Source organism: Pyrus communis, chromosome 3, assembly GCF_963583255.1.
Source record: "Pyrus communis chromosome 3, drPyrComm1.1, whole genome shotgun sequence".
Lineage (NCBI taxonomy): Eukaryota > Viridiplantae > Streptophyta > Magnoliopsida > Rosales > Rosaceae > Pyrus > Pyrus communis.
The window spans coordinates 15,540,640-15,560,675 of NC_084805.1; the positions used below are offsets into that span (position 1 = coordinate 15,540,640).

At 36.3% G+C, this 20,036-nt stretch overlaps 2 protein-coding genes and 1 pseudogene across 2 annotated transcripts; 1 reads left to right on the plus strand and 2 right to left on the minus strand.

The window, feature by feature from the left end:
* Positions 1 to 512: 512 nt before the first annotated feature.
* LOC137728919 (GDSL esterase/lipase At5g55050-like) lies at positions 513 to 2,308 on the minus strand. The gene is made up of 5 exons (XM_068467719.1): positions 2,059 to 2,308; positions 1,776 to 1,912; positions 1,387 to 1,665; positions 1,053 to 1,302; positions 513 to 852 (listed from the first exon to the last, which is right to left on the minus strand). Exons 1-5 carry the CDS (start codon positions 2,306 to 2,308, stop codon positions 632 to 634), a joined length of 1,137 nt encoding a protein of 378 aa, XP_068323820.1. The 3' UTR covers positions 513 to 631.
* Positions 2,309 to 2,680: 372 nt separating this feature from the next.
* LOC137728918 (L-ascorbate oxidase homolog) lies at positions 2,681 to 6,583 on the minus strand. Its single transcript, XM_068467718.1, has 7 exons — positions 6,307 to 6,583; positions 6,081 to 6,190; positions 4,802 to 5,072; positions 4,176 to 4,621; positions 3,547 to 3,912; positions 3,366 to 3,444; positions 2,681 to 3,141 (listed from the first exon to the last, which is right to left on the minus strand). The coding sequence occupies exons 1-7, from the start codon at positions 6,430 to 6,432 to the stop codon at positions 2,932 to 2,934; spliced, it is 1,608 nt and encodes a 535-aa protein (XP_068323819.1). The 5' UTR covers positions 6,433 to 6,583; the 3' UTR covers positions 2,681 to 2,931.
* Positions 6,584 to 10,219: 3,636 nt separating this feature from the next.
* LOC137727749 (signal recognition particle 43 kDa protein, chloroplastic-like) lies at positions 10,220 to 17,496 on the plus strand (annotated as a pseudogene).
* The last annotated feature ends 2,540 nt before the right edge of the window (positions 17,497 to 20,036 follow it).

Consider the following 20,036-nt stretch of genomic DNA (forward strand, 5'->3'; position numbering starts at 1 on the left):
TCTTCAAACCCTCAACTTCTCACAAATGCGAGAAGAAAAAAGAAAGCGAAAAATTGCGCCCATTACTACGGTCTGGTTCGGTTTAGGGTTCAAATCATAATACTCGGATTGGTTTGATTTAGGCCTGCAAAACATTTTACTTTGCAAGCTACTTTCAATTTTTATGTTGAGATTTTGTTTCATAATTCTTCGATACAAGTTTTCCTATGTTTCTTGAGACTTTGCACCCAATCGTTCTAACTCGTAACTGGCAAGACATTCATTAAGGGAATTGTTATTAGCACTCTAAAAATCTCATTCTACACTCCAAATTTTCTATATTAGGAAAAAAAAAATACGTTTGTGAGGAATGTAGAATGAGATTTTTGGAGTACTAATAACACTTTCCTTCATTAATCGTAATTAATGTTTATTTTCTGTTCGTCTATACAAGAAATTGTATTCTTAATTAGATAATCTTTGTTGACTTATCATATGATTAATGTAAAACCATTTTCGTTATTACAGATTGTGTTTCGCAGAAGCATAAAATTTAAACATCTGCTTACAAACTTGTTATTTCAACAGTCAACTTCAATTATTGTCTTCTCTACGGAGGCAATTATTACTTCATAGTGGTTACCCACTGCTATTAAGCCTTGGCCAACTGAGCAAAATTAATCGGGGTTACGAATTGTGCTCCACCAGTGTAGAGGGTTACAGCTGCTAACTTAGAAGCAGCCTGTGTTGGATGAAATAAATCCCAGAACAAGTAGTTGTCGCGATTCGAGCAAAGTTTGGCACTTGGAATGCAGAAGGATTCAGCGTTGAGCTTCCCAGCTCCGCAACATGCAGCTTCCACCTGCGTAAAATCTGAAAAATGGAAAGGAAATTTGATAGTAATTAGATCGCTCCTTTTCCTTCACCTCCTTGTTGCAGGACCTCGTTTGCTAAATGTAAGTTGTTTGCTAACTATTTTCAAAAGTTCCTAAATACAGGGTTTTGACACTTGAGTGCAATGCATATTTTGTGAGATAAAATTGGTGAATGAGATAAAGTACGTATTGACTTACTGAATGGAAAAGGATTCTGGATGACATTTATTGTCATTTCAAATGCATTCCCAAGTGCATACTTGATGTCCTTGCATTCGGAGCTGAGCTTCAACATTAGAGCATCCAACCTTGCATGGAAAGCTATTGCAAGCTCGTTCAAACCCTCCAAACATCCGCCGGTAGTGTTGTGAATCCTTTGAGATGGGCAGCATCCAATGGGGGCAACGCTAATGATGCCAAATTTCCTCGCTCCAAGATCGATTAAGCTCTGCCATGTCAACAAAGGGCTCAGCTAAACTATGAAACTTGTGCATTTGGGTTTAGGGTAGTGCTAAGCATAGAGAAATATCACCTTCAGGTGGTTCTCATAAGCAAGCACTAATGAAGATAAGAACTCTTCCTTTGGAAAGGACCTGTTTGAGTGGTAATATCCGAAAAGGTCATTGCTACCGATGCTGATGAGGAACAAAGACTTATCAGTTACTCTCCTCCCCCCTTTTATGGCAGTAAGATTTTTCTTGACAGTGGCAAATTGTTGTATCTGCTCTGTTAATGACACAACATTTTTTTGATTGCCGGATGGGGCAACAACCGGAGTTTTCACTGGTGTTCCAAACTTCATCAGAGTCAGCTGAAACAAGAAAATGAGAAAACTGTTAAAAAAAAAAAAAAAAAAAAAAAAAAAAAGTTTCTTTCCAACATCTCATGCTTATGCTGATAACAATTATCTTAAAAACGTACCGATGTTTTTCCAGTTTTGTCAAGAAGGCCTGACCCTCCAGACGCAAAGTTAGCACCACTAAACCTCTTCTTGCGAAGAGACGTCGCGTTGAGAGAAAGAAAAGGCGGCGGACTTCTCTTGCGACCAAGCATCTGAGCTATGGTCACCACAAGAAAAGCAATGATTTATGTTAAGCTTTGTAATCCATGCAGGGATTAGGGTTCGTTCTTTTATTGTTATGTCATTACTTAATGAAGATAAAGAAACGAACGCCCTATCTAGTGAACAATCAAATACACTAACCAAGAAAATCAGCACTATTGAGGCCATTGCTGAACCTTCCAGTGGGTTTTGAGCAAGGAAAGTCAATGCCATTATGAGGAAAGTCAGCCCTAGCCATGCTGGTGGGCAAGAAGTTATTGGTTCCAACGTCAGCAGTTGAGTCCCCTAGTACGAAGATTAGTTGCAGACCTGGGTCTGATGCACTAACAACAGCCACAGCCACAGCCACACATAGGACCAGAGAAAGAACAACCCATGACTTGTTTGCCATGGGAGATTAATTAAGATGTAGTTAAACAACAATTAATTTAATTAAGCAATCTGTGTATCAACAAATTTTATGTTTGAGAACAAGCTTCTAATGGGAATTTATATGCATGGAAATGATTTAGAGTTGGCATACCTATGGCCGGTTTGAGCATTGATCAAATATTTAATTGCTTCGTTAAGTATTTAATAACCATGAACTTAATGTTAAATATGATAAGAACTATGACATCCTTCTTTTATTAATTACTGATCACTTTGTAAACACATTGGTACTAAACAAATTTGGTTGTTTCATTAGTGATCGCTTTGTAAACACATAATACTAAATCAAAAGTTTCCTGAAAAAACAAGGAGGCTGGCCTGTTTATTTGTCCTCACCAATTTGCAATTAATTTTTTATTTTTATTTTTCTTTCTTTAATAAAATAACTCCACAATATGTTTGCTCCCCTTGGCTTCTAATACATGAAGCACAAATTAATTACATGCCAAATAATTAAATGAAAGCTGCATTTTATTGCCAAAGTACAAATGTTACAATTTATGTGGCAAAGAATGTGACTAATTTATAAATTGCAATGGTTAATCAAATTTTTGTGTAAAATCATCTGCAGCAGGTTGTTGCTTAAGGACTAGTTGTTCTGCCGGCAGCCCTACCACAAAGAAGGGCATTTCTGGGAATTGGGTACTCATCCCTAGGTGACTCCACAGGCGAGTAAACTCGAAGGTAAAATTGTTGTCCAAGGTATTGCCTTGCCCAAAACTCACTCCTCACGTTCCACATACCAACGTTGTCCAATGCAATGTAAATTGCAGTCCATGACATTGGATACACCTGTGACATATTCAAACCTGACTTTAGCCACATTTGTAAAACACGAAATATTGTGTGTGCTAGTTATATAAAATTTCAGTTACAGGATATGAATGTCAGTTATATTTGTTATGTGATAGCGTACCATACTTTCATTTATATCTTTAAAACTCTCATATATTCATCCTCATTTACGGTTTTACTCTCGTTGGATCAGTTTTTGACATCAGTAGGTGACTAATTACCTGTGTGGTACTTCTTGACACTGCATCTCTAAGGTTATATTCATTCCGACTAGCCGGTGTCCATTGACCTCCATCCATTCTGAAATTCAAGTAAAAATGTGAGAATTAGTGACCAACTTTACCATCTTCAAATTCATTGTATTCATAACATACTGCAGAATTATATCATCAATTTACTTACCCAACAACCCAGAAGGAGTAACCATCCAAGTGAAAGCTTTGCATAATATTTTCTTTGTTCTCAAACACAATCTCAACAAAAGCCCTAAAATCAGCACCCATGACTGAAGTGTCAAGGTACATGCTTTGGCCAGTCGGATTATCTGAGATGCTTCCAACCTTGAAAACTCCATCAATCTTGAAGTGGTCTGCAAGCTTCAATGGCGTGTCAGCTGGGATGAAAGATACGCTGTTCACTGCATATCTTTGCTTCCCACTTACTTGAGCTGCTGAGCTCTCTAGCCTGATTGTTCTGCTCACATTCACAAGACCATAGTGGTAGGAGCCTTGTGGGTTTGGTCTTGGTCCACTTGCTGTCAAATTAGTCCTGAAAATTGTATAAAATTTAAACGTTAAATCGGTGTACAACAACTACAAATAAAGCATTTCATTTTTTATATAGGGGATTCGAACTCTAAATCTTTTTAAATGAAACATTTCACTGATCGGATACTATAGATTGTAGATCATATACTTGTATACATCTCTAAAAAAGATAAGACTTATAGAGATAGATACAATTTTGTAATTTTAAACATAAAATGGATTGCAGATCGTATACTTATACACATCTCTAAAAAAGTCACATACCTAATGGAGCGGGCCTGGCTAATAGACCAGTCAGTTTGGGTGGGAGCACCAGGAATTGGGCCTGAAACTTGACTGGCAGAGTTACTGTAGTGAAAAATTGCAGTGCTGGTGAGGACCGTGCTGGTAAAACGAGTTGAAACAACAATGTAGTAGTCCTGAGGGGCCTGATCTACTGTGACGAGAACAGAGTAGGATTGACCCACGTGGATATCAAGCGAATCGTAAGTAGTCTGGAGAGTGTGGGTCCCTTCAACCTCAACCAGCTTCAATGTGTGTCCCTGAATTCTGAAGTTCAGAGAGTTCTGGAGCCCAACGTTTGATATTCTAAGCCTGTAGGTTTTACCTTGTTCAAATGTGAAAGTTGTACCACTTGGTCCACGTCCATTGATTATAACACCATCTGGGAAGGCAAGCCTGTGACCACGATCTAGAATGGTCTTTAACACCTGCAATATTAGGTTAAAAAATTTGATCAAATTCCAATTTCACCTCACCATATAGTAAGTAAGAAATAGTTACAAAACGGGTTTATTTAATCGGTCGAGCGCGGAAGTTCCAACTTGCTCTTAATTTAGTAGTATTTTTATTCGCAGTATAAAGACGTCGTAAGTTTGAATCTTCTTTACCTTGTGATCAGTCTTGTACCAATCTCCAATAAGAATGGAGTAATCTCCAGCTGGTTCCGGGAATGGGACTGGGATCAAGGGCCTGCTGAGGATTTTAATGGCTCCAAATCCACCGGCTGCTTTGTGGAAGGCAAGAGATGGGAAGTAGTAGAAGCTTCCAATTTGGTCCTTCACTTGTAGTGTGTAGGTGAAGTTCTGGCCTGGTGGGATAGCGCAAGTGGTTCCATACACTCCATCTTGGTACGAGTTTCTCCTTTGTTGCACTCCGTGCCTGTTTCAAGTTTCCCGTTGACCAATTTAGTTTTACTTCAAAGTTATTTTACTTCAAAACCCTAGAAATAATTCTTAACCCTAAATCCTAACAAGCTGGACTCATTTTACGACTAATTATGATCTTACTGTTAAGCATTGTAAATCCTATATGTACGTATTTACAATTAAAATTCATAGTTCTCACACATGCATGTAAACAACTGAGCTTAACACGTGAACAACTTAAATTCCAATTTTACAACCAATTAAAGAACGTCCAACAAAGGCTAGACGAGGGAAGTGGGTACAACATGTTATGGGTTCTCAACTCTTGAAAGTTGACCTAATCCCCACAAACTGGAAAGAATTTGGAAATAGTAAAAGCTAATTTCCCCATTGCAGTTTCACACCATTAATTTTTATAATTAGAGGAAATAGTCAATAAAAGTTCCTAGTGAATTTGGTTTTCCTGATCAAACCAAAATAAATGCGTGATGTCAAATTGCAAATGCCAGCAACAAGCCCGCATATAATATGATCATAAAATATTCATGTCATGTTGTACTTGTCATTGGCCACTCACATGTAAAATTACGTGATAATTATGCTTATGTGACGTATAATCGTATAAAATTCAAATTAACTAAAGAAAAATATTAAAAAATGTTGACAAGATATATAGCATTATGTATTTGAAAGAAGAATATATACCACACACTCTTTTTGACTTTTTCAATAAAAAGCCGGCGATTTGACAAATGGAATTCTGGAGATTACATGATAAAGGTTACTAGTCAAGATTTAACTATAACATTTTTGTTCGTATACGAAATATGTGTAAGAATATTTAGTTGCCATGAAAGTGACTGAAAAAAATCCTTTAATCCCATTTTATGAGAAATACTTTTTCAACTTAATAATTAATTAAGGAAATAAGATAACAAAATGTCCGACAAAAAAAAAATTGACAATTGGCCAGAAAAATAGAAAAGAGAAAGTATAATATAGAGTTAGAAGAAAATCCGACCATGAAATGAGGAAGGGCTCCGGCAAGCTGTTGTGGACATTGATAATAAGGTTGTCATTGGTGACGGAATAGATTTCCGGCCCTGGAAACTGACCATTAATAAGAATCCCCTGCAACAAAAGTTGAAATTTACACAAATTAGTCATATAAAACATAAACATTTTATAAAAATATGATCAAAGATCATGATCACAGCGCAGAGAACAAGTGTGTGAAAATTGCAAACCTGTTGACGAACTCCGAGCGGATATATGTCACCATAAGTTACATTCCAATCGAAGAACCGGTAAGGATCCTCGGCACTCACAAGACCCAAAACCAAAACAATGACAGCTAGAAATTTGAGCAGCATTTCGGAAGAAGGTGGCAATGATTGACGAGCGAATTGAAGAAAAAGAATAAGAAAGAAGAGAAATCGGAAAAAATGAGTGCTCGAGAGCCTAGTCCAATTACAGAGAAGGTTGCGAAAGAGACACCTTAATATGCTGAGAGGTAACAGTCGACGACTTATTTATAAAGAGCGAGCGAGCGAGCAAGCGAAGGTCCAAAACCAAAACGAGTAGCCGTATAATATATCACTCAAGTGGTGAAGGGCCCACATGGCAAGTCCATGTGTGAACCAATGGAACTGCCCCACGTAAGAAAATGTGCAATTTTGGGCTGCTTAAATGACTAGAATGCCCATGTCTAGGTTGGGACTTGGGTGGCGCCCTAACCGCGTAAAAGTTTTTATTCTTCTGCATGGCTGGCTGGAGCGAGTGGGGAAGCCCGGGAATTCTGACGCGACACACGGCATTTTCATATGCTGAAAATTTTCTGGCTTACCAAATAGAAAAGAACAGAAAGGGCTGTGTGTTGGTGTGGGCGCAAGGAAAAGGAAAGAGATGGTGGGAAATATTTTTTTTAATTCGATTTTACGCGGAAACAAATAATTTCTTTTGCTTATGGGACATTCTAATTAATATTATTCTTATTCTTGCTAATGAGTGTTACCTTTTTGGATTTTTCCTTAAAAGCATCTGAAATACAACAACCGTGAAGCTTCCGATGGATTTCTTCTTTCTTCTGGGGGAAGGATTAATTAGTGAACGATTATGTAGATTGTGTTTGGATGCTAGCTGCTCTGAAGTTATAGTAGACAGAGAGGAAATTGAATGTTGGAATCCAATAATTTTTTCTTTTCTTTTACTTGCCTTGTTGATATAATACGTTCACATTTGTACATGAAAAAAAGTCGGATTGCTTTTTAAAGTTAAGATTAAGGAGTAGTCTAACACGTGAATAATATATATTCGGCAATGTTAGAGTATGTAAGGCGTTGGACTCAACACATGTGTTAACATGCATGCTCAAACATTACAAAAAAAATATATTGAAAAGTTCTACCATAAAATCAATTGGCAGTATTGGAAAGGGGGGACTCTTTGTTTATGGCTATCGAATTAAATAAATCAAACGAAATCAACGATAATCATCAAATGTAAGTGTAAAAAAACTAAAAAAAAAAAGTGTGTGAAAACCACTTTTCTATAGAAAATAGTTCAACTTCAATATATAATTAAGCAAATGCAAATTCATTTAATCCCGGGTACAAGATTCACTCTTTAGCAATTTGACCATTTATATGAGGAAAAAAAAACAATTTAAATGTCAATAGACTGAGTTGATTGGAGAGTAGTTTAATGTTTCTAGATGAACTGGCCGGTGTATTGCATCACGAAAAAGTCTACGTCCATCTGGCATGTGATCATGGGTTGTTATACAGCCGGCAATGGACTGATGACTTTCATTTTCTATGGCATAAACCACGATTTTGACACAGTTGTGTTGGCAACTAGTTTTACGTGCTTACGGCGTAGGGGGTTTGTACAGAAAGGAGCCCGGCTTTCTACTTGATTCGCATCTCTCTTAACATTGCTTGTGTGAAAAGAAAACAATACTTCTGCACGTTGATTGAGATTCGATCGCTTACAAAACAATGCAACGTTTCTTAATGGAGGTAAGAGTAGAAAGGGCCTAATGTAGAGGTCCGTATACAAGCAACCTTACACAATTAAATTGGTAATTTATAATTTGTAAGGACTAAAACATCATAGAAAATAATTTCTAATTTTTTTTTGGGTCGGAAGAAAATGTATTCTAATTTGTATGATTAGTTTTTAACTCTCGCCATGATAATAAAAGACCAAATTTGACAAAACTAATAATATTAATATCTTTATTTATACAAGTTTCATTATACGTAGGAGCAAGCAAATCAAATTTCCAATATAAAACGTATGTGGTCCAATATTCTAGTGGATAGGGTGTTATGTTTCTACTCATGCCTCCCGGGTTCAAAACTCCCCCTCCCCTAGATTATTGTAATAGTTTTGCATGTGGTCCAACATCCTATTGGATAAGGTGTTGGGTTTCCACCCTTGCATCTTGGGTTCAAAACTCTCCCTCTCCTAAATTATTGTAGTAGTTTGAACCCCTCCTCCTCTCCTTAATAATAATAATTTAAAAAAAAAAGAAAATTCTACTATAAAAATGGCTCAATGCAAGTAATAAAGTTTCCCCAAAAACTCTAGCAGTCTAAAGCAAAAACCAAAGAAAGCTTATTTGCAGTCGGCCATTGCTTTGGCTTTGGGGTCGGTGGCAATCTTCTTGAAAATCATTCTTGGTCTCTTTCAATTTACTTTGTTTGGCGTAGAATTGTAGCCATGAAATACTGTAGACGACGTGATAATCATTGTCTTTTTGTCCACTTACATCGTAAACACAAGGTTTGGATCCAGCTATCACCCTCGATATAGCATTGAAGTTGGAAGCCATGGAAGATGTCGAATTGTGTCGGAATTGGATTTAGCCAGAACAACACTATGTGTTTTGCCAGTGCGGTGATATGGCTCTCAGATGTTGGGAGGATGTGGAGCAACGACATTATTTTATCCTTTTATATATTTTGTTTGTGTCTAATAATTTATAAGAATTATCTTGGAGTTTGGTTTTGATCTCTCTCTTTAGAAGAGTTTGCTAGTTGGATTGCTCTTTATAGGAGAGTTGCTTGATTTTAATTTTTGTTTTTGTGTGCTACCTCTTTTGGATCTATGTGTAAGGGTGGAGCTGTTTGATTTGCAGGATCTACTTTATTTGGTGTTCCAGGATTGTGGCAGCAATTTCAGGTGATGTGATCTACCCATGGGCATCGTACTCCCTGTCCCAATATATGATTTGAGATTTTGTTCTCACATGATCTCCTCGTAACATGAGATTTAATGCTTGTATTGGTTGTGTAAATTTGTAGCTCTAAATGAGCTGGGATGAGTGCTTGAAATCTTCTCATTGCTTTGCAATTAATGATCCTTTATTGTAATACTTTTAGATTTAATTTGTAGGGACCCTTTGAGGGGCGAATTAATAATGATATGTATTTGTAATGTCATTTTTTTTCATTGAATGAAATATCGTATTTTTTTTTCAAAAAAAAAAAAAGGGCTTGATGCAAGTAATATAAGGGATCATATTTACATGTCAAAAGGAAATGTAAAGAGTTTTATTTATTTATTTATTTATTTTTATTTTTTTAATTTTAAAAAGGGGGACAACTTGTGGCAAACCACGGTTATCCACCTTTTTCGGGGGTCAAGAAGACTCACAGAGGCATTTCAGCCTCCCCCTGGCCATAAGTTTGGCTTCCACAACAGCAGCAGGTTTCGAACCTGAGACCTCTAGTTTTTAGTTTTAAGGAAGTCTTGTAATCCGTCCTTTACCACTGGGCTAACAACTAATGTAAAGAGTTAGCTAGCGTTCTTTGCGCGTTTCACTTCTCTAAAGGTCCTATTAAACGGGGTTAAAAATGCAACCATTAATGGGCTTTATTAGTATTGAAAAGTAATGGGCTTATCAGTTTAACAATTGGGTTAAGTTTGAACCTCAACTTTTAGTGTCAAATTTGAACCTCATAAGCAACACATGAAAACACCAACAATGTCCCACTCTCACTCCAAAGCAAGCAAAAGCAACCCATGACACATGGATTGATGGGATTTCTTATCCTCAATCTTTCCAACACTTACCACTATGCAAAACACTCCTCAGAGCACTACCAATGAAAGTTCATTCACTCCTCTAACAACCACCACCACCAAAACTCCATGGACGCTCTCTTCGTTGACTAGTACTCCATCTCCGGCCTCAAACACTCCCCAAACCTCACCACCACCTTTTCCTTCCCTCCCCAATCCTTCCACCGCCTTAAATTCACCACCTACACTGCCACTAAGCCCACAACCCGCACAACCGTTTTTGTCATCCATGACCAACAAGGAATCTAATCCATTGAAGCCCAAAACCCACTTCATCTCTCGAATGACAATGAAGTTGAAGATATCAACGAGTCGTACATCAAGGTAGACAAAATCATCAAAGATAGAGTGTTGAAGGGCATCAAGGGAACATAATACTTGATTTCCTGGAAAGACGGCTATACGCCCTCGTGGGTCCCATCAGATTCCAAAGCCAAGGACATGATCTCCAAGTATGAGAGCCTGTGGTGGACCGCTGCAAAAAAAGCTGACAAATATGCACTAAACCAGCTTATAGCATCTGAGAATGACTCGTGCGACGCTGTGGATAGGGACAACTACACGACTCTCATATTCTTCTCTAGTCTCGGGTTAAAGTTGTGTGTTCGAGTTTTAGCCGAAGCAAGTGCCAACTTGGATCATAATGATAATTGCGGGAGATTGACTGTGTTGCACATGGTGGCTCATTATGTTTGGCCAGGTGTTGTGAAATTATTGGTGCAGCGGGAGCGAATCTCGAGGTAGAAGACGAGATAAGACGAAAGCTGTTGGATTTGGCTAAGGAGATACTCAAAACAATGGCACAGGGAAACCTGATTCACTTTGCAAGGCGGTTGAGGTTGAAGAGTATGATTACGAAGTTGGAGGGGGTAATATTTGAGGCAGGGCTCGAGTACGCGATGGCAAAAGGGGTCGTGGGGAAGAGAGTCAGGGATGAGGGGAAGATGATGACACACCCTGACCCGGAATGTCCACTAGGACCTCGAATTGAGCCGTGCTGGTCGACACCTGAAAGGTGACGAAGCCATAAAGTGTGATAATGTATAAAATGTGAATAAATTAAAATCTAAAAGTGCTTAAGTACACGAGAGTGCGGTGAGCGGGTCTAGATCCATTTCACTCATGATACAGAGCATAGGTATAGTATAGTATAGTAAGGTAAGATAATGATTATACCATCATAAGAAAACATATGTACTGAAAAGTGCCACGAATCCTCGTCGATACGGAACTCTGCTGCTATAACCTGGAGGGGTGCAAAAATAGAAAATGTGAGTGAGTGAAACATAACTTTTCAAACCAATTTCAATTACCAAAGGCAATAGCTCCTTGCCGTAACACCTGTTTAATTTCCATAAAATTATACTGCGTAGAAGTATGAAATCAAATGTATACTAACAGTAAATCCCGAAATATACCACAATTTAGCATCTCATTAGCAATATAAATAATCATGTGCTTAATAACTCATACTTAGGCCTGGCAAACGGGTCGTGTCTATCGTGTTCGTGTCGTTTTCGTGTAACACCTGTTATCTTAACGGGTCGTGTCGTGTCACACCCGTTATCTTAACGGGTCCTTAACAGGTCGTGTCACTTTACCCAACGGGTAAAGTGACCCGACCCGTTATGACCCGTTATGACCCGTTAAGAAAAAAAAATATTTTTTTAAAATTTGCACATACCACACATTGCCACATAAATATTACTTCAAAACATTAAAACATTTCTCGTTCAAGTACTATATCTACACTCGAAAATCCAAGCATATACAAACAATTTTGACGGTTTGGATCGTTGAAATTAGTTTTGGAGAATTCGTAAAACGATAGATTGACTAACACTTAGAGTTTATTTATACTTTCATTAAGTATAATATAAGATTTTGTGGTATCCATTTGTGTAAATATTTTAAATTGAAGATCGAATTCATTCATTGTATTCATATAGGGTCAAGGAGTGTAGTTATAAAAAATCATCAAAATCGGAGTTAAAATAACCGTTAAATCGTGATTTTTCGTTTATAACCGTTGAAAAGCTTTGTCTCGTTACTTGATCTCTGAATGTTTTTTTTTTTTTTTGTGATTTTTTGCTGATGTGATCTCCAAGCATATACAAACAATTTTGACGGTTTGGATCGTTGAAATTAGTTTTGGAGAATTCGTAAAACGATAGATTGACTAACACTTAGAGTTTATTTATACTTTTATTAAGTATAACATAAGATTATGTGGTATCCACTTGTGTAAATATTTTAAATTGAAGATCGAATTCATTCATTGTATTCATATAGGGTCAAGGAGTGTAGTTATAAAAAATCATCAAAATCGGAGTTAAAATAACCGTTAAATCGTGATTTTTCGTTTATAACCGTTGAAAAGCTTTGTCCCGTTACTTGATCTTTGAATGTTTTTTTTTTTTGTGATTTTTTGATGATGTGATCTCCAAGCATATACAAACAATTTTGACGGTTTAGATCGTTGAAACTAGTTTTGGAGAATTCGTAAAACGATAGATTGACTAACACTTAGAGTTTATTTATACTTTCATTAAGTATAACATAAGATTTTGTGGTATCCACTTGTGTAAATATTTTAAATTGAAGATCGAATTCATTCATTGTATTCATATAGGGTCAAGGAGTGTAGTTATAAAAAATCATCAAAATTGGAGTTAAAATAACCGTTAAATCGTGATTTTTCGTTTATAATAAGCTTTGTCCCGTTACTTGATCTCTGAATGTTTTTTTTTGTGATTTTTTGCTGATGTGATCTCCAAGCATATACAAACAATTTTGACGGTTTGGATCGTTGAAATTAGTTTTGGAGAATTCGTAAAACGATAGATTGACTAACACTTAGAGTTTATTTATACTTTTATTAAGTATAACATAAGATTTTGTGGTATCCACTTGTGTAAATATTTTAAATTGAAGATCGAATTCATTCATTGTATTCATATAGGGTCAAGGAGTGTAGTTATAAAAAATCATCAAAATCGGAGTTAAAATAACCGTTAAATCGTGATTTTTCGTTTATAACCGTTGAAAAGCTTTGTCCCGTTACTTGATCTTTGAATGTTTTTTTTTTTGTGATTTTTTGCTGATGTGATCTCCAAGCATATACAAACAATTTTGACGGTTTGGATCGTTGAAATTAGTTTGGGAGAATTCGTAAAACGATAGATTGACTAACACTTAGAGTTTATTTATACTTTCATTAAGTATAACATAAGATTTTGTGGTATCCACTTGTGTAAATATTTTAAATTGAAGATCGAATTCATTCATTGTATTCATATAGGGTCAAGGACTGTAGTTATAAAAAATCATCAAAATCGGAGTTAAAATAACCGTTAAATCGTGATTTTTCGTTTATAACCGTTGAAAAGTTTTGTCCCGTTACTTGATCTCTGAATGTTTATTTTTTATGATTTTTTGTTGATGTGATCTCAAAGCATATACAAACAAGTTTGACGGTTGGGATCGTTGAAATTAGTTTTGGAGAATTCGTATGCCATCAATCAAGTTCCGTGTGTGTGCGTGTGTGTATATATATATATTTATTAAGTAGATTTAAATCTATTTATTTTGTATGTATAAATTATAATTGACTGGTACACGGAATAGTACATACATCACGTGTCACGTGTGTCATTATAAAAATAGTGAGATATGTCATGACAGTCATGTGTGTGATAAAAAGTTAATAACTTAAAAAAAAAAAAAAAATTTCTCACCACTTCTATTAATTTTCATTTTTCCCTCTCTTTTTTGTTTCCTTTTCAACTTTTTCTTATCATTTTCACTTTTCCCTCCAACATCTTTCCCTAATTCCCTCACTTTTTTGTTTTATTTTCAACTTTTCTTAATATTTTCATTTTCCCTCCATTTTTTTTTTTTCAAAAAGGGCGGCAAGTTGGCAACGGCAAGAAATTGATTATTGAAATTTGAATGGAAAGAAATCACATCAAATTTCAATGGATGCAAAATCATGCAATGCATCATGCATATTAAATTATTAATTAATAATTATTATAGTTTTTTATAAAATTTAATATATATATATATATATATATATATATATAATTATTATAGATAGACTTAATATTTTGAGGGTATAATTATTATAGTATATATAATTATTATAATTATTATAAATTTTATAGTTAATTTAATATATATATATATATATATTTATTATAATTTTTAGGGGTATAAAATTGTAAAATTAATGTATATAATTATTACAGTATTTTTTTAGGGTTATAAAATTATAAAAATAATATTCTGCTTATTGTGTATCGTGTTACCTACGTGTATACCCGAACCAACCCGTTATCTTAACAGGTGCTTATTGGGTTACCCGATAACGACCCGATTCGTTATCGTGTCAACCCAAACACCTGTTAATTTCGTGTCGTGTCGTGTCGGGTTATCGGGTCGTGTCAGAAATTGCCAGGCCTACTCATACTAACACGCAAGTCGGAATCACCTATGGTGCCCTGTATGACTGCACCTATCTCATTAACCAATGCTAGCACATAAGTCAGAGTCACTTATAGTGACCTGTACGACTTATCCATATCTCGGAGTCACCTATAGTATAGTAACCTGTATGACTTATCCATATCTTATCAATCAATGCTAACACATAAGTCGGAATCACCTATAGTGACCTGTACGACTGAATCAATAGCTCAATAAGTATACCTGCACACGAGTTGGAACCACCTAAAGTGGTATGTAGGATATGATTGGGTGTATATAAATATGCTCAAGAGCTACGATCACGTGAAGACTGTACGAATAATCGCGGGTCACTTAAGAGTCAGAACCACCTATTGTGGTCTGTACGACAGGATTGTGCACCTACTTTGGATCCAAGGTGAGTGTAAGGTGCGGGAGGTGAGCATCATGTGAAGGACTGTGCCCTGGCCACGGGCGGGAGCATTAACACCAAGGTGTAGATTTATCAGCTCTCAGTGCATTTCAACATAACATGTATTACTCATGGGCAACCTGTACGACAATGTCGGAGTTGCCTAAAACATAAATATAGTCATACCATAACTCAATCATTTCGAGTAACACCATAAACTCACCTGAACTTACCTGTGCGTCCTGCGTTCCTCTTCGTACTTCAAAGCATTTACAGTAATTATGTGCATATAATATACATATGGATATGTCATGATGCAATCTAAAACTCAACCATAACATAGTATTTCCAAATATATAAATATAACATGGCGTGAAATGCATAATCTGTAACGCCCTTCTTCCAAACTATTTATTTTCGGGAATAATTATCGGTGATAAGCCCAACTAGACACTAGTTTAATTAACTATCATTACTTATGTTTCCTTACTTCAATTTCTTGATTCTTCACATATTGATTTATGACCATCATTTAACCACCAAATCATAGGGTTAAATCTCACATTTTCCACCAATGTCCTTCATATTGCTCAATTCTGCAAACAAGGCTATTGTCCCGATTAATTATTCTCGTTTATCGTATGGCTGCATCTAATGTCTCGTTAGACTGCCTACGTACCCTAAACAGGGATCAAACCATTCGTAGTTCGCATTAGTACTTCAAAGCATTCACAGTAATTATATGCAGGTAATATGCATAAATCAATTTAAAAACGTTTGTGGAATTATCAATCATATATACATATACGATAGAAGGAAAAGGCCCACTCACCATAGGCCCGCGCTATGACTCCCTCGCACAAATATCGAGACATCATGAACTATCGTCGCCTGTGACCAATTATCAAATCACGTCTCAGAGTTCTTATTGATAGAATACATAATTTACATAAAAAACATCCCTACGTAATTCAATCTGGAAGACCTGCATCACGGATCTCCTATCCATTACTTTCAAAGATCTAAATTATGTTTCTAGAACAATGTCCTAAGGTTTCATTACGATCCAACGGTCGGATCTCCGCCAATTACTAAAACCAAGTGACGGTCAACATTTTATTCTATGAACTTACAAATTCAATTCGGGAAGATCCGTACATCGGATTCCCGATCCATAAGTTTCTATGGTCCTTAAATATTATGTATTATAATGTATTAAAGTTTGATGACGATCCAACGGTTGGATCGTCGATTGCTCTAATAATCAAATGATGTACCTTAACCAAACTAGGTTCAAAATAATCAATTCACATCATATGGATCTCAAATATGAACTTAGGGCATCTAATAGGACTTAGAACGACACTGTTAGTCCGCTGGTCATGCGCCGCCCCAACTTGCCGAAAAAATCAATTATTTCTAAAAATCACCAAAATTTACAGGAATGAAGATCTCAATGAGTAGAGTAACTTTCATACTTATGCCCAAGGCCAAATTGGCTGGAAAAGCCCCAATTTCATAAAAGCATGCCGGAACCCTAGGTGTGGGTGTGCTTTGATTCGTCCTCAACTCAACTCTGCCGCTTCAACTAATGATTGGGCATTGCTTCTAGGCTTAAGGGAAGTACATGGGTGGTATTCATTGAATGGAAATGTTTTAGGTTTGGAGGATTTCGGCTGAGAGTCTTCACTGCACCCATGGTTCCTGTCTAGATGTTCTCCCCTAAAATACAACCAAATTCATTATAATTTTAGGAAAAGGGAAGGTTATGGAGTAGGTTGTAGGTAGTGGAAAAGTTTGAATCGTCGAAAAAACGACAGTAAACCGTCAGGAAGTTGGTGGAACGGGTCGAGTCCGAAGGCTTGCACGAGTCAACCCGTGTCTCCCCCTTCTTCTTCTCTCCTTTCCCCACCTTTCTTCTGTTTCTAGTTGGTCACTCCCATCATTCTCTCTTCCCAATTGGTTCGTCCCTCTCTTCTTTGATTGGGCAACCAATACCCTTTCCTCTTTCTCCCATCTTCCCCCGTTTCTTCTTCTCCTTCTCTCCTTTCTTACCAAAGATAATCTTTAAATAATATAATAGTACTTAAGAAAATATATAAACTAATAAATGGTAATACCATTATTCCAAATCCACTTCTGCTTGCGCTTACGCGCCCTTATTATCGAGTACTTCAGGAATACGCTAGAGAAATAATTCGTACGTGTCACTATACGTTGGTCAACGAAAGTCAACACCTTCACCTCTAGGGCATTTTCGTAAATTCACACTTTTAAAATTATAAAAACCATAATTTTTTAGAGATAGGCTGTCACAGATGGAGTACTTAGTGAAATGGAAAGATATATATATGAGGCCACGTGGGAGCCTGAGGAGAATGTTGATCCTTATTTGATTAAAGAGTTTGTGGAGGGCCAAAATTTGAGTGGGTCGGACAATATGGAGGTTGCGCGGTTAGAACAATAGGACTTTCTTTTGTTGTATATTTACTTGAAAGGGAATTACAAATGGTTCTTGAAATTGACTCACATCATTAAGATGATTTTTGAAATGAAAAATCGATCAATGTAGACCTTGAAAGTGGGTGTTACAAATCAATATGGTCATTACATAAAATTTCAAAAAAAATTATGTTATATGCTGATATGGCACATAAATAGGTCTTACAAGATTTACGAGTTTTTATACAAATGGTCATTGAAATTGATCCATACCATCAAGACAGCCTTTGAAATTAAAAATTGATCAATGTAGTCCCTGAAAATAGTTTTACAAATCAATGTGGTATTTCCATCACAATTATGTTACAAATTTTGTTATGTGCGGATGTGGTTTTAATAATTTAATAATTTAATAATTAATTTAAAAGGTTGTCAAAATACCGTTTTGCATAATCAGATTATCTCAATGCAGAGCTCGCCGTTCTCTGCGTCACCAAGATCATAAGGGGAGCGCCCTACAAACTTTCCAAGATTGAGGTTATGAGGCTGTCGATTGCCCAAATGTTGAGGTGACGTCATAGAAGTCGTCACCAAAAGTGGTCTCAATCCTGGTCCAATTTGGTGAAGGCTGCCAAAGGGTGTAAAGATAGGTGTCTTGAGAATTCTCTTTTTAGAGAAGAGACGATGAGGGTAGAGGAGTGTGGGTAGGGATTAGAGGTGATTGGAGGACCAAGTTTCTAGGTTGATAAATTTTTTAATTAATTATTAAACCTATTTCTAATTTTCTTTTAATTTAATTAGATTTATGAGACCCATTTATGCGTCACATTAACACATAACAAAATTTTTGACATAATTATAATGGAATGACCACATTGGTTTTAGGCACTGTTTCTAGGATTACATTAATTGATTTTCAATTTCAAGGACCAACTTGATAGTGTAGGTCAATTTCAAGGAACATTTGTGATAAAAACAACTTGTGGAACCTATTTATGTGCCACATCAGCACATAATTTTTAACAGAATTGTGACGGAAGGACCACATAGATTTGCGACACCTATTTTTAGAGACTACATTAGTCGATTTTTAATTTCAGGAACTATCTTGATGGTGTGGATCAGTTTCATGAATCATTTGTGATAAAAACCTACTTGGAATGATGATATGGCATAGTTTTGGTGATCAATGTGACCTCAAGGAAAATCATATAATGCAAATTCATGCGTTTGTCACTTCGAACACTTGAATCTTACGAGTTCATTTTTTCCATATTAGACTGGTAAATATGTGAATCGTTGAAGCCACAATATATGGCAATATTTAGTACTTTACGTGTTAATTTTACAAAAAATTGAAGTTCTTATTTTTGAGTTAATTAATTGACGTCATGTAATGATGTAGATCTAGAGATTTTTTTTATTTTTTATTTTTTAACAAAAGATTTAGAGATGTTAAAAGCCATGCCATTATCTATTCTAAAGTTGAGGGGAGATTTGATTGTAGCTTAGCTACAATCAAATATTTGCCACTTAATTTCACGCTATTTACAACAAAGCCATCAGATTTGGGCTGATATTGGGGCCGGGTTGGAAGGGCAATTTTGTCCTGTGTATTTGAGACGGATAGGGGCGGGTTTAGGTTTGTTGTCATTCAGCGAGGGTTTCAGGGATATGGGAGGCCATGTCTCTTTTTCTCTTTTTCTCTCCCGACTCTTTCTCTGTAACCAATAACCGTTCATCAAATCCCCCACCCCTTCCTTTTCTCACTCTGTAATTTCGCTCAGATTCCTTACCGATTTTCTCTTTCGCCATTCTTAGTCTCACCAGCCGGGTACCCTTGCAGCTCCATGCTCTGCCTCCAGATTCGTCGCATATACTAGCCGAGACCATCGTCATCGTCCCCATATGAACAAATCCATGCTCAGAATTAAATTAGGGTTAGGGTTCTGAAATTAATTTTCCACCCATTTTCCCTCTCTCTTTGCAATGGAAGAACATTCATCGTCTTCCTCCTCATCTTCTTCTGCTGTTGCTTCGACCAGTAGGGATACTTCAGGCAGTGCTGCTGCTGTCGCTGCCGCTATGACATTTAAACGCTTCGCAGGCTGGGGAGGAGGACGAAGATAATCAGTACTACTAACACACCCATTTCCGACAGCCGGAACTGGAGCAAGACCACGAAATCGGCACTTCGTATGGTCGAATTTTCCTCAATTTTCTTTATTTATTTATTTTTGTGAATTTAATATATACATGTAGTTGCACTGTATTTGGATGATTTATGTTGTATTCAGTTATGCTTCTTTAACGTTTACTTTGGTGTAATCTTTGTTGCAATGTCATACCTTCTATCAGTTGTTTTTTAATTCTTCTGTTAAATGTTGATGTGGATTGAGGTGAGGTCAATTTTTTATTAAAAAATAATTAAAAATTTTAAAAAATTATTTAATATTATTTAATATTAAAATAATAATTAATTATTAAAAAAAAGAAAAAAAACCCTTCTGTTCATCCCCCCTCTTCCTCCTCTCTTCTTCCCCATCTTCATCTTTCTTCCGTCGA